Source organism: Gobio gobio, assembly GCF_949357685.1.
Source record: "Gobio gobio genome assembly, chromosome: 11".
Lineage (NCBI taxonomy): Eukaryota > Metazoa > Chordata > Actinopteri > Cypriniformes > Gobionidae > Gobio > Gobio gobio.
Genome location: NC_137104.1, coordinates 38,988,213 through 39,003,155, shown reverse-complemented (window position 1 = coordinate 39,003,155; position 14,943 = coordinate 38,988,213). Strand labels below are relative to the sequence as shown.

Genomic DNA, 14,943 nt, shown 5'->3' with positions numbered 1-14,943 from the left:
TAATATGCAAGAAGCGATAAGCAACAAAAAAACTATTCAAAACAAGTTATCTAGATGTGCAGGGGGAATAAAGACCCATATTAAGCCCTGAAGATGAAGAAAATACCAGTTCTGTTTAGAGAGAAACCATCCGATCAGCCACAAAGTACAAAAATGCTACATGTTGCTTCTTAACAGAGAAGCATGCGGCGTCTTTCAAACCAATGACAACCAGACGGACAGATTGACAACGGATCATACTTCCAAGAGTTTTATTATCAAAAGTGGCCTAATATACTGAGAAAAAAAAAGACATCACACATACAGAAACAGAAAAGGTGCCACATTGGACAAATGTCATCACCATCTAATTGGTTGGTGATATGTATGGAAGAGACCCAGTAAGTGTAAGAACAAAACAGACAAAAACAAGATCTAATACCTGGAGATATGAACTGCAAAAAGCTACAAAATGGGAGGGAGATGTGGTGAGCTGGCCAAAAGAGAAGACAAATGACTTCTGAGAAGGATCTGTCAGTGGGATACGATTCAAATGAGGAATAAAAAGAGATAAAAACAAGGTAAGGGACCGAAAGATGACGACATCTTCATTTGAATTACCCAGCGATTATGAACAAACCTCCGCATTTGGTTGGGTATCAAGTTCTTTTATCTTCTCTGATGGTCAACAATAACGATTTTACATCATTTGTTTCAGTGTACAATTAAAAAATAGTAACAATTTTATTAACAGAATAAGTATAATCAGTATAACAGAATATCTCCCGCTAATAATCTTAAAATACAAACAAAAGCAAAAACCCTCCCATAATTGCTCACAAATCTTTTAATTTAAGCCTCAAAACAAAACAAAAACACAACATTCACCTTTTGGCTTTTTTTAAGCATAAAAAAAAAAAATGTTCCCCCCGTGTCATCTCTGCCTCAATTTCTCTTTCTTTTTACGAGTTATCGCAAAGCTGCTACTCCATCACACTTTTCCTTTGCTTTCTTCCTCTACCAGAAGTCTCGGCGGTGGTAGGCATCTGGATCGCAGTACTTGGTCACCACCACCCTGTTGGCGAACTTTCTCCCCGTTAAGCCCTGCATGGCTTTCTGGGAGTCGTAAACAGATGTGAACTCCACAAAGATCTGGAAAAAGAAAACAGATTGTTGGGATGGTTTGTGTATTTTTGTGTAGCACTACCAGATGTTCATAGCTGGAGGGTTCAGAGTCAAAGTGCTTTAATCAGCACCTACGTGAGGACTGATAAACAGCCAAATTTGACCCCAATCCATCACTTGAGCTGGTTTGGTAGTCTTACCTTGCCGGTTCCAGGGATATCAAGGCCATCAACAGGGCGGGGAATCTCTATGCTCTTGACCTGGCCGTATTTGGAGCACTCTTCCTTGACGTCCTCCACTATCTCCTCGTACTCCTCGTCATCCAGGAGCTCCTCTGGAGCGACCATGTTCATCAGGCACAGGACCTCGGTAGGGATGCCTCCCATCTGCATCATGGAGTTTGTCATCAGCCCCGGTACTTGCAACGTCACCGGAGTCTCATTTATGCTCGTCTACAGAGGGTTAGGGAAAGAAAAACAAATATTTATCCCATTTAAAATCATCCAAATGTGTGCAGCACAGATGCACAAGTTTGTTAAAGACTTTTTTTTGGAACAATATGCAAAGATGAGACCAAGATTAAGAACATAAGCACTACATTCAAATGTTGGGGGTCTTTAATTAATATTTATAATTAATACTTCTATTTAGAAAGGTTGCATTAATCAAAGTCAGTAAAGACATTTTAACGTTACAAACAATTTCTATTCCAAATAAATTCTGTTCTTTTGACTTTCTATTCATCAAAGAAACCTGAAAAAAAGTATCACGGTTTCCGCAAAAATAATAAGCAGCTCTACTGTTTTCAACAGTGATAAGAAATTTTTCAGCATATTAAAATTATTTCTGAAGGATCATGTGACTGAATACTAGAGTTATGATGCTGAAAATCCAGCTTTGATCATAGGAATAGATTACGATTTGAAATATTGTAAGAATATTTTTACAATATTACTGTTTTTACTGTATTTTTAATCAAATTAATGCATCCGTGGTGAGCATAAGAGACTTTAAAAACATAAAAATATTACAAATTTAACCGAACCCAAACTTTTGCATAGTAGCGTAATAAGATATATGGTCTTATTTTTATTAATAACTTCAAATTAGTGAAATAAAGTTCTCTCAAGTTAAACTTGATTCTTACCATTGTGGCATTCTTGGCCCCAACACTTGCCCTCTGAACCAGCAGCTTCTTATCGGCTAACTGCATGCCATTCAATCCTGCAATAGCCTGGAAGAAATATGAATGGATATATAAATGTTAAAAGCCTATCCTATACTAAATGTTAAAATCCATGGATACAGTGAAACACTAACCATGCCAACTCACCTGATCATTGATGTTAACATCCACATATTCACAGAAAGCATAGCCCTTTGAGAGGCCGGTAGCGCTGTCCTTAACCAAATTGAAGGCTTTGAGAGGTCCAAAAGAGGTTAACAACTCTTTAACCTGAATACACAAAAGAAAGAAATTCAGGTTTTACATGACACCTGATAGTGCTGGGCGGTATACCGGTTCATACCGAATACCGGTGTTCATTTTGGGTATGATATTAATTTTTATTATACCGAAATACCGGTGTATGTCGCTTAAACAACATTCGGAACGCAGCGCAGTGCGACACTGTTTGAGAGGGGTCTCTTTTCACTGTAGCGAGGGCACAGCTGAGATCACGTACAACGGAGAATTCAAACATGTGGCACGCACAAGAGAGTTTCTGCGCAGGGTGCCGCAATGAGTTTAACAATGCTCACCATGTGGATCAGAGATCAGATACAGACTGGAGTGAGTGCGTTTAAGTTTTTTATGGACATATTTCAAATACTCTAGTGCTCTAAACATGATGGACCAGCACCGTGTATGCACACATTTAATCACGTCTTCTTCAAATGAAATATATGTGCAAATAAGGACACGGATACACCCGTACATCTGATCATGAACGCGATGACACGTGGATTATTCTGATACACAGAAGACAATGATGTAGACCGAAAATTAAAAGAAGAACGGGCAAAAAAGTAACTATTCTTTCTGTGTTAAACTGACGTGTGTCATTTGTTCAGAGACTAGTGCTATTATCGGTTGTCTCCCCACAGCATCATTTTGTGGGGCTTTGCAAACCTGTATTAACTCGAGTGTGGAATTTTTCTACAATATTCACTCATGACAGTAAAATATGGTATTCCAAGTCAATCTACTGCAGTATTTCCCCTCTCAATCAGTAGAAAATGTGGTTAACACCCGGTCATGCATGGGGGAAAATACCGTCATATACAGCGAAACCGGTATAATTTTGAAAAATATCGTGATATCAATTTTTGGCCATACCGCCCAGCACTAACACCTAACAAGCAGGAAGAAAGTAAAAAACAACCAAACAAAAAAAAAAAAAAATTACATTTAAAATTTTTATTTACCTTGCGGTACACTTATAAATGTATAATTGTTTGTGCCAAAAACATTTCAGCTTTTCCCTGATCAATTTCCACCTTTTTTGCAGTGAGTTTGCTCGTGTCAAATATGCATAATTACCTGGGTTTGAAACAATCTGTCCTGAAATAGAAATGGTTAGGGACCTTTTTAAAAAAATCAACTTAAGCTGCTCATTTCTTATGTTGGGAAGGAATGAAGAGCCACATGCAGCCAAGACCAGCAAAAAGCTGGGCAAATCTTACAACATTTTGCTAGCTGTTATAGTGTTTAGGAATAATACAACCTTTTATACTAGCTCATTATTTCACAATTACTTTTTCAGTATGTTGTGCAGCTTACTTTCAATAAATGCTGTTCTTTTTTTTGTTAGTTTCAGTAAAAGGGAGCAGCAAGTTTTCATGGCACATGAGGCTCTTGCATCTAAAAATATTTGATAAAATATGCTAAAACATTTCTCTGATAAAATACATGTGTTATATAGACTTTCAACCAGAAACATTTGTAACCAACCTGGTCGTCGTTGAGATAGTTCGGCAAACCTCCAATGAAAAGCTTGTGAATAGAGTCAGGTACAACAGTGGACACCACACCTGTGAAGCAGATGGAGAACATTCATTTACAGACAATTGGCTGGCAGAAGAAAATGAAGAGAATAATAGACTACAATCATAGGGTTGAAATGTACAAGTGGTCATACCCGGCACATATACGCTGGGGTTCTCGCTCATGCCAGGTAACGGCTGATAGTCGTGCGGCCGGCGAATCTTTAAACTCTGTGCCTGGAAGATGATGCCATCAAACGCCATGGCCTGTGTGGTCTCATCCACTGACCGGAACTGAAGAATTAATGGGAGGAAAATTGTAAAGAACCAAGCTTGCCTATTGATAGGCAATATACGTCAGTGTGTACAGGTGTTACCCACCTCAAGGAAAGCAAAGTTCTTATCCTGGTTAATCTGGACGGCGAGGACAGGGTTTCCTGGGGCCTGAGTCAGACCGCCGAGTCGCATCTGGGCATTGAAGAAGTCCATCATGGATTCCTGAGGAAGATGGGTGTTATTTAATAAACAGATAATAAGAGATGATCATTTTTAATGTTGTGAACAATAACCCATAAAATGGTCGATAATAAAGTGTATACTTGTGTTTTTTTTTCCAAATAAAAAAAGAAATAAACTCCTTTTAAATGAGTGAATTCAGGCAACACATTTGCTGAAGATGAAAAAGTGTCATTCATTTATGTGTTTTTAAAGATTAACTTTAAAGATGCAGTAAGCGATTTCTGAGAAACAATGTTGAAAGTGAATAACAACACACTTTTTTTTGGGAAAACATTATACTGCTTTGCTATGATAAACTATGATCCACTCTTGCATTGCCTGTTCATGCATTTTGGTAGTGGACCAATGAAGGGAGGGGCGAGTTTGTTTGGGTTGATTTCAAATATCAACAGTGTTTCTCAGAAATGTGAAAATAGGGGAAATGAGCATGAACAATTAAATATGCTTTTGCATAATACATCTAATTGTGCCAGTGTTATCGGTGTGGATTTTTTTCTCTAAAGCCCTGCAGAGTAATTCTAGTGTGTGAAGAGTGTTCATTCAACACCTCTGTGATGCCAAATGGGATGTTGCCAACGTAAAGTCTGCGAGCCTGGCGAGTCATCTGACTGCCCACTACGGGCACCGGGGTCGGCGTTACTGCCAGGCCGTCTGGCGTCATGGTGGGCAGCAAAGCGGTAGCAGGGATCTGACCAGCAGCTGAGGAAGAAACAGACAGAATAATTGCATGAACAACAGAATATGAATGATTAAATAATATCTGTAAATGCCTGAACCAAAATAATAAATAAATAAATAAATAAAAAAGCCAGACAAAGAAAGAGAGGGAGACAATAAATAATACTTGATAGGGGTGGTCGATAGGAGCAAAAAAGTTGTATAAAAGTATATAATTGTCAAAATTGACATCTTCACCCTTTATTTATTAAAAATTTGTGAAAGATTTTGTAATCATATTACATAGTTGTGCTTGGAGTAAATTCTTTTATTTGTGATAATGCAATGAAACATGCCAAATGGTGCAGACGTAATCTTTGGCCATGCTGACATACAAAGAAATGACGAACATGCAAAAACAAAAGAGAAACAACAAAATTTGAATAACTGACTGTTGTTATCAATATATGCTTTTTCCTGTGAGCATTTTGTTATTCTATGCATAAAATAAAATCTGTAGCTGTAGTTTGCCTGTTTTGCCAAATAATTGTGTCAGATAAATACCTTAACCAAGTTTAGTGTTTTAGTAGTCTAGAAAAAAATAATAAAAAAATACTAAATATTTTCCCTATATTTCAATCGTTTAATCAAACTTGTAGGGTCATAAAAAACAAATATCTCCTCTCGACATCACTTTTGGCCACTACTGTATTGCATGAAAAATCATTTTATGGAAAGCAATTTAAAAAACCCTACAGACAAATAATGACAATTTGAACAGCCATTGATATGGTTATCAAATTTTCTACACAACCGGTAAATCGCCCACCCCATACTGAGTAAAATGATTGGACAATAGGACACAGGACTGTCTTTTATGTCATGCTGCGCACCTTGCATTGCCTTGTACTGCATGGGTGTGATATGCTCAAAGCCAGGAGGTGGTACATCCCAGTACTTCTTAATTTTCTTCTTTTTCTCCCGTTGAGGTGAACGGCTGAGAGAAAATGAAAAGAACCAAAGTGAATTCATTAACTGGACTAACTGGTACATCACATATTTAACGATATGAAGATTATTCATTTTATTTAACAGAGCCAAGTCATTTATTTAAATAATTCCTTAAAATCCAAAAGAACACTCAATTAAAAATCACAATAAAGATAGTGCAACAACTCCAGACATAAAGGCTTTTAATGCAGAAATTAGTAGTAATTAATCTCACAAACTCCTTCAAAGAGTCAAAAAACACTTGCAAGATGGATTTGTAAGATGGTAAAACTGGGTCAGCCCATCTGCAGTATTACCTGACATTTTCTTGGGGATGGTTCTGAATTTGATCACTGAAATGACATTTAAGAACAGTGTTTGACATGTAGCTACTTTACAGTAGCTTAAAGCACAGTACATAAATAACTTAAGAGCAGGACTAATTTTATGTGCCAAATTATGTGCACTTAAACCTGACCATTTTAAATTCAGTTTAAACTGTATAAATTAACAAGAAAAAGCATAATTAAAGGGCACGAGCTGACTCATATTGTAGTAGCAACATCTATTACAACAGGGCTTAACAATATGAATACCTAGCAGAAAATCGATGTTTAAATATGCATGTACATCAACTGGCCCAAAGCTCTCACTCTGCACCATCTTTATTGTTGAGCCTTGAACAGTGATGACAGTCATATTACAACATTCCCTCTCGCACCTGCGTCTATGACGGCGGTCCTTGCTGTCGCTGCGGCGTTCCCTGCTTCTTCTCTCTCTGCTCCTCCTCTTCCTCTCTCGACTGCGGCTGCGTGAAGGGCTGCGTCGCCGGTGCCGGTTCTCTTTGTCCCGCTCTGAGACAAAAGGAAGAAATGAAAAATATAAGCAACCAAAAAAATTAGACAAAGCTACAGGCTCCTGAAGCAAACCAGTACGGATGCTCCTATTAGGATTTTTGCAGCCGATACCGACTACCGATTTCTTGGCATCATGATCGGCCGATACCGATCCCGATCATTCAAGCTTTATATAAGTGATAAGTAAGCTCTGTTGACTGAGACTGTTAACCTTTTTTTTTTCTCCAGATAAAGTAATACCATAGATGTTTCCTTGCTTTTATTGTTTACAGTAATGTTGTATAGTTTTTTTTTTACTGAGAATCAAATAACTAACTTCAACAAATATTCTTTTTACAATAAACATTTATTAGAGCTTTAAAAACAGGGCTAATCTCTAGGGTATTTTTACAATCCTGTCAACTGCATCTGGGCCAAATTTTATTTTGATATCTCAAAGCAATCGAAAGTTATGGCGGTTTCACAGACAAGGCTTAAGCCTAGTCCCTGACAAAAATGCATGTTTGAGCTGTCTTAACTGAAAGCAACTTGCACCGACACATCTTAAAATATATCAGAGCCATTGTTCTGTCTCAAGATGCAGTAATGTTTTTCTAAAGGCGTGTTTATAAAAGGTATTTAAAGGCCAAAAACGAAACTTCTGTCATTAATTCCTCACCCTCATGTCGTTTCAAACCCGTAATATCTTCGTTCATCTTTGGAAGATAAAATAAGATATTTTTTATAGACATCATTTGAAAGTCATCGATAAAATAGTCCATGTGAATCCAGTGGTTCAACCTTCATTTTATGAATCGTTGAGAATACTTTTTGTGCGCAAAAAACAACCAAAAATAATGACTTTATTCAACAATTTCTTCAAGTCTGGGTCAGTCTCTTATGCTGTTGATGTAGTAAATGCAGTCAGAATTACGTCAGAGCTATGCTAGAACACAGGCTTACCATTGGCCGATGCTGTTCACGTGAGCACCACGATGCATGCGTGTGATGCTGACCAACGTAAACTGCGTAGGAGACTGACACAGACGAGACGACACAAATGGTTGAATAAAGTCTTTATTTTTATTTGTTTTTGGGCACAAAAAGTATTCTCGTTGCTTCATAAAATTAAGGTTGAACCACTGTAGTCACATGGACTATTTTAACAATGTATTTTACTACCTTTCTTGGCCTTGAAAGTGTTAGCTAAATAGCTGTCTATGGAAGGGTCAGAGCTCTCGGATTTCATCAAAAATATCTTCATTTGTGTTCCCAAGTTGAACGAAGGTCTTATGGGTTTGGAACGGCAGGAGGGTGAGTAAATGACAGAATTTTCATTTTTGGGAACCAACCCTTTAAAATGTCCTAATTTAACTAAGGCCTAGTCCTGGCTTAAAGGGTTAGTTCACCCAAAAATGAAAATTATGTCATTAATTACTTATCCTCATGTCGTTCGACACCCGTAAGACCTCCGTTCATCTTCGGAACACAAATGAAGATATTTTAGTTGAAATCCGATCGCTCAGAAAGGCCTCCATTGGCACAATGCACTTTACACTCTCAAGACCCTTAAAAGGTACTAAAGACGTCATTACAAAGTCAATCTCACTACAGTGGTTCTACAATAACTTTATAAAGTGACGAGAATAGTTTTTGTGTGCAAAAAAACCCAAAATAACGACTTATCATGATGACCGATTTCAAAACAAGGCATCATGAAGCTTCGAAGCGTTATGAATCAGTGAGTCGATTCAGCGGTTTGAATCGCCAAAGTCACATGATTTCAGCAGTTTGACACGCAATCCGAATCATGATTCGACTCGCTGATTCATAACGCTTTGAAGCTTCATGATGCATTATTTTGAAATCGGTCATCACTATATAAGTCGTTATTTAGGTTTTTTTTGCGCACAAAAACTATTCTCGTCGCTTTATAAAGTTATTGTAGAACCACTGTAGTGAGATGGACTTTGTAACGACGTCTTTAGTACCTTTTATGGGTCTTGAGAGTGTACCGTGCATTGTGCCAATGGAGGCCCTTCTGAGCGATCGGATTTCAACTAAAATATCTTCCTTTGTGTTCCGAAGATGAACAGAGGTCTTACGGGTGTCGAACGACATGAGGGTAAGTAATTAATGGCAGAATTTTCATTTTTGGGTGAACTAACCCTTTAATCGAAGCCCTGTCTGTGAAACCAGGTCTGAGTGTTTTACAGAACTTAACAACTACTTACATGTGTAAACGCTAGGGGTGTAACGGTTCAAATTAGGGATGTCACAACTACTGGTACTTCGGTACTGAAATTATAAAAATGTGACGATACCAGCATTTCTGTAGTACCGGTAGTACCGACTCCCGAGTATATTCGGTACCCGCAGCTGCGTTCAGTGGCTTCCGTGTTTATCTTAAGCGCAGGGCTCCAGACTGTAAGCGAATATATACTAGTATATGTTGATATTAAACTGCAAAATGTTCTGTGTCTCTGTGTGAAAGACGGGGTGCAGAGATGCGTGACACTCATTCGCTGTCTTTGTAGTCTCTGCCGTGTGTCACTATATGAGGACACGAACGCATAAACCGTGCCTTCATGAGAATTCGCCGTTTCATTTGAGAAAAGTGTCAGATCATGAACACAGACACTCAAAGGTCACGGCAACCCGTCAAAATAAAAGTTTGGTTTAAAAAAATTTAATTGACAGAAAATATATCAGGCTACTGTTGTAGCCTACAGTAGATTTAGCTATATGTAATAATAATAATACGTTTCTAATAATAATAATTAGTATGCCTAGATGGTCGATTATTTTTCACTTGATCTTTTTTTATAAACAATGTTTACTTTTAAACAGCATACAGCCCTTAAATGTTTGTATTATTTACTTATAATGATTATCAACATAAATAATAAACTTAATACATTTAATATGCATTTTTTTAAATAGTTAAATAAAATAAAAAAACATTTAGCTGTGGTACCGAAATTGGTACCGAGTACCGTACAATTTTTATGGTATCGGTACCGACTACTGGAATTTTGGTACCGTGACATCCCTAGTTCAAATTACTCAATTTGGTTTGCATCGCGGTTTTAGAGTCACAATTTCGTTACGGTATGCGCTACGTTAAGGGAAAAAAGGACTGTCAAATAAAAATAAAGAAAATAAGAACAAATAATCTAACTACAAGCAACAGCACAAATAAATACAATAGAGCAAATATACAAATAAATCAGTACTTTTCAGGTAGGTCTAACATTAGTTCTCAGGTACAGAAATTGAATAAAGTAAGCAAATGTAAAATAACATTGCTTATTTGACTATAAATTAAAGATAAATCCTTCTTAAAGTTACATTGTAAAGTGATTTCGGTCTTTTGTCGTTTGATTACCATTAAAAACAGACAGCAGGAACATTAGGCTGCTGTCACTTTAAGAAAATGATGATCTAATATACTGATACACATGCATTGTCTTTCTTGACTGTTTACATTCACTTAAGACATAACAGACTATTTCAGCTAGGATACTCACCAAGACGGGCATGTTGACATCATTTTTGTGTGAATTTGTCCGTTCAAGCACAAAACTCGAAAGAGAACTCAATATTTGCGCGCTGTCTGAGACGCGGGTTTGCACGCTTTGAATGAGCGGACATACTAGGGCTGTGCAAGTAATCGCACTTCGATTTCAATTTTGGATGAAAACAAGATTATTATTTTAGGTAAAACGATTAGTGCCGCTGCCATCATTTCCTTCACAGTTCCTCCCTAAGCAAAACGTAACATCCAAATCCGCTTAAGAAGTGAGTGATGTAAAATGCAGTCTACTGTTGCTAAACTCCAGGACGTGCTTGATATTTAAAGTGCATTTAGCCGCAAAAGAGACGCTGTTCCCTAGGCCTAACCGGCCTCCTGTGCACACGGGCAGAACGTGCATAAGTGAAGTATACTATGGGCTTCAGATACGCGTCTAAATGGTCAAATAGCCTACACACAAATATGACAATTTAGTTTTGGTAAGTATCCTCGTAAACACAATCGTTATGTCTTAAGTGAAGAGAAACAGCATGTGTGTAACAGTATATTGGGACCAGTGCAGCTCTTAAAGTGACTGCGGCAGTCATTAATGTTAATCAAACAAGAAAAGACAAAGATAAAAATCACTCACTGCTTGAATGAATAAGCTGTAGTTTTAATAAGGAGGATTAGTCTATATTTAATGTATACAGCAGTGTTATTTTATATTTAATTACTTTATTCAATTTCTGTGGTAGGCTGTTACTTAACTGGATACCACTGTTAGTACATTTTACTGAAAAACCTAAAACACTGTTCATTTAAATTTTTGTTCTGTGCATTTCTTGTTATTGGTTTTGTTTGTTTCCTTGTTCTTATTGTATTGCTGACTGTTTACTTGTCTTCTGTAACTGTTTTGAGGACTTTTTACATAGCCTACATTACTTAACCTGGTATTAGTTTTGGCTAAAGTATCGATATTTGTGAAATTTCACTGACGGTCATATATTATAGCATACGGCACTCCTATTCAAAGTTTACTAAGATGAACTGTTTTTTATCATCGCTTTTGTTGTAATGTATTGGGAAGCCAGAATGCGTTATCCATCAACAGAAACATACATTAGCCAAACTCGATCTGTCTGTTTTCATCAGATTTAAGTTGAACTGCAGTGCAAGTGTGTGCCGAACCGTGGGTGTAGAACAGTACAGTTTTTTTTTTTACCTTTAAAAAAATAATAATTAAACCGTTACACCCCTAGTAAACGCCACAATAAATCATAAAAATATTTGTAATCACATTGAATAAGTAACAAGTAATAAGATCCTGGTTGATGAGTGATGATCTTCCAGTGTTCATTCTATGGCGGTAAATCAAGACCTGTCAATCTGAGCTATCAAACAAATTCAAGCACGCTCCAGCCGTTAAACAGTGTCCGATTGGTCGCTACACATTGTCACTACGCACTATACCCACCCACCATGCCCGAGATCCAACTTCCATTGGTTGAACTTTCAAATGACATTGGAAAACACTGCGCAATGATCGTGGCGCGATCTGATTATGGACGTCCTATAGCTTTAGCCTTACAGCATGTCATGTCACTCAGTGAGGATTTTCTCAAGAATGACGCATCATATTACGTATTGAAATAAAGATGTGCAATTTACTAGATTTAATTATGTTTCTCATAGTTATAAAACAAAACAAAAAAAGGGTCGCAAAAGCCTTATCTGTATATAAAGTCGGCGGTGACTTTATTATATGCGTACTTATAGTTTGGTCACAAATTGAAAAAAATAATTTTTTAATCGGCTAGACTGTTCCTTTCTCAAATTTAAATCGGTTCGTAAGATCGGCCAAATTTTATGACTACCAATCGAGTCATAGAGTAGGAAAGAGGAAGGAACAAGAAGAGAAAACCCATTCCAGCTGCAGAATGAAAGATTTGGAACACTATTATGTAGAATTTCAGATTTCACAGTGAGTATCTAGGGAAAAAAGGAAGATTAGAGGTAAAGGAAAGAGACAGGTTGTGTGTGCTTTTCTGCACCTCATTATTGGATACCCACCATGACCGTTTAGACTGTCACCTGTGCGGAAGAGAACGAGAGGGGTTACAAAAGGGAAAACAGAAGTTAATGCAACTCAAATAAACTTACAAACAGAATACAGAATGTCACTAATGGCAGGTGATCTGACAACAATGTAGACATACAAAACCTGCAGTTAAAGTCAAAGCTTTTAACATGGCATGTCAATTCTGGGACAATCACCACAAAAAAAGAACAAAAATAAAAATATATAAAACTCTCAGCAGTTATTATAGAGGTGTTTTTTTTTTTTTTAAATAGTCAATTTACTACATTATTCCAATATTAAGACTAAAAGTCAGCATGAAATGGAAATTGCGATAGTCTTTTATTCCCTATTGTGACACATCCGAGTGAAATGGCTTCTTGAACAAGAAAAAATTTAGGGCCGGACTTGATTTTGGGGGATTCCATGGGGAATTGATTGGACCGTTGAGGTTTGCCATTGGTTGATCTCATGTGAGTGACAGGTTGTCCCGCCCTTACGCCAGTAATGACGTCATCAGGTAAGGGATGTTGTTGCAAGTGGGAGGGGATGTTATTTTTGATGAACAACTACAAGGGCATGTCAATTTTAAAGTAACGATGTGCACGAATAAATCATTTCTAACACTGCAATATTCCATCATTTTAATTTCATGTTGACTTTAAGTAAACTCAAATTTTGTTGACACCTTTATATCCAAACAAAGAGAGTTTTCACCAAATACAGAATAAAATTAAATAACGCGTATCCTGCCAGTAAACATAAACAGATTACCAATTAACAAACGTTTATGCATTTACAGCTCTCTCTTTTCTTCTCTACGGTATAAAACAACCAACATGCGTCAAGTGCTGAGCGAGTTTCATTACCGTGAGCACCAATCAATGTATTTAGTTATTTTGATATTATGATTTTATGCATGCGATTACGGTGCAAAGCAGTCCATGGTGCACATCTATACTCACCTTGTTTGTTTTCAGATAGCTGTCGCTCGAATTCATCAAAATCGGACATCCTGGTGTTTTGATCTAGCCCAGACTCTGAAACTTAGGTTAACGCGCTCTTTCGTTTGTAAATAACGCTTTCTCTGTCGCACGCAATTTCAAGGGACGGACTATAAAAATACAGATGTTTTAAAATGTTACACCAGCATATATAGTTTCCCAAAATGCGCCTAAACTCGCGGAGAGAAAAATACACGCTTTGCTTCAGAGGTTTGTTAGCTGCTAATGCTAGCTCGAACCACCGCAGGATGAGAAAGAAACGCTCGCGACGGCAATACAGATGATTAAACCACTTAGCTATAAAGATTTGCTCTTTTAGATAGTCTCCCTGATAGTCAAATGCTGTAAATTGACATTATTAACTGTGTTGAAATCTAACCCGTCTCGGCCGAGGAAGCTAACTGCTCATTCCGCGTTGGCGGATGCTGACCGTTTCTTCACAGCTCAAAAGTCACTCTGAACAAGGGTAATAAAGCTGTGCGCCCCTACAGTCCTGGAGGATTTCCCAGTCTATGGTTCAAACAGACTAGTGCAGGCAGTTTGTGTTTTATATTTATATAAGATATACAATAAGAGCAAATAAAGTACTATATCATGAGTTTTTGATATGGCAAAATGTGTTGTTGTTTTTTTGGTATGAAAGCCTTTCCCCCTCCATCAGTCTCACACTTTGCATTTTAGCTTCGATTATCTAAGATTAGATGTGCGATTTCCTCTTTAAATAGAGTGAAGTATTTGTAATGACTGAAAGATGCGCTCTTCCACAATATCGAAGATGTTTAATGTTTAACAGCAGGGTACAGTTTTGAAATGAAGTCATCACAAAAGAAGTAAATAATAGATACAACAACAAAAGCACCATTTGAGCCATGAAACTGATGTTGCAAAGTATAAACACTGATTTAGCTTTTTATTTAATATTATACAGGCACACCAAATGAGGATTATGAACTAGTAAACAAAGACACCATGAACAAGCCATTTTATCAAATTATATTTTGAATCAATAAACAATCTTTGGAATTTATGGTTTGCTACATAATTTTCTGAGTAGGAAATTGCACATATGTAAACAATGTCTCTGATATCAAATACATTGTTTTATATACATAATTAACTTTCCCCTTTTGTCAATTAAAAAAAAGAAGAAGAAGAAAGCAAATTTGGAGCTGAAAATTGTGCATTGTGCAGTCATTTTACCCGAGTGATTTCAATAATTAACAGATGTTGAACACAGCATAACTACCATTCTGT

The 14,943-nt window shown here is 37.1% G+C and overlaps 2 protein-coding genes across 3 annotated transcripts in view; both read right to left on the bottom strand.

Moving 5' to 3' along the window:
- Nucleotides 1-14,943, bottom strand: part of LOC307133598 (craniofacial development protein 2-like) — a 1,416,430-nt gene that overhangs the window by 943,427 nt on the left and 458,060 nt on the right. The window lies entirely within an intron of this gene.
- Nucleotides 235-14,058, bottom strand: u2af2b (U2 small nuclear RNA auxiliary factor 2b). 2 transcript variants are annotated; one of them, XM_079829527.1, is made up of 14 exons: nucleotides 13,651-13,855; nucleotides 12,679-12,699; nucleotides 6,977-7,109; nucleotides 6,573-6,608; nucleotides 6,159-6,262; nucleotides 5,156-5,307; nucleotides 4,471-4,587; nucleotides 4,245-4,383; nucleotides 4,058-4,137; nucleotides 3,647-3,667; nucleotides 2,438-2,560; nucleotides 2,252-2,338; nucleotides 1,305-1,556; nucleotides 235-1,131 (listed from the first exon to the last, which is right to left on the bottom strand). In XM_079829527.1, the coding sequence occupies exons 1-14, from the start codon at nucleotides 13,697-13,699 to the stop codon at nucleotides 997-999; spliced, it is 1,449 nt and encodes a 482-aa protein (XP_079685653.1). In that variant the 5' UTR covers nucleotides 13,700-13,855; the 3' UTR covers nucleotides 235-996. The 2 variants fall into 2 exon arrangements, with proteins under 2 accessions (XP_079685653.1, XP_079685654.1); XM_079829528.1 differs by lacking the exon at nucleotides 3,647-3,667 and having other exon boundaries at nucleotides 13,651-14,058.

Excerpts from the sequence above, each read along its gene's own strand:
- u2af2b (XM_079829527.1), bottom strand. The coding sequence starts at position 13,699 with ATGTCCGATTTTGATGAATTCGAGCGACAGCTATCTGAAAACAAACAA. Across the intron at positions 6,263-6,572 it reads CATCCCCAAGAAAATGTCAG|CCGTTCACCTCAACGGGAGA; the intron begins GTAATACTGCAG and ends ATTTTCTCTCAG. Across the intron at positions 4,138-4,244 it reads CCCCAGCGTATATGTGCCGG|GTGTGGTGTCCACTGTTGTA; the intron begins GTATGACCACTT and ends TCTGCTTCACAG.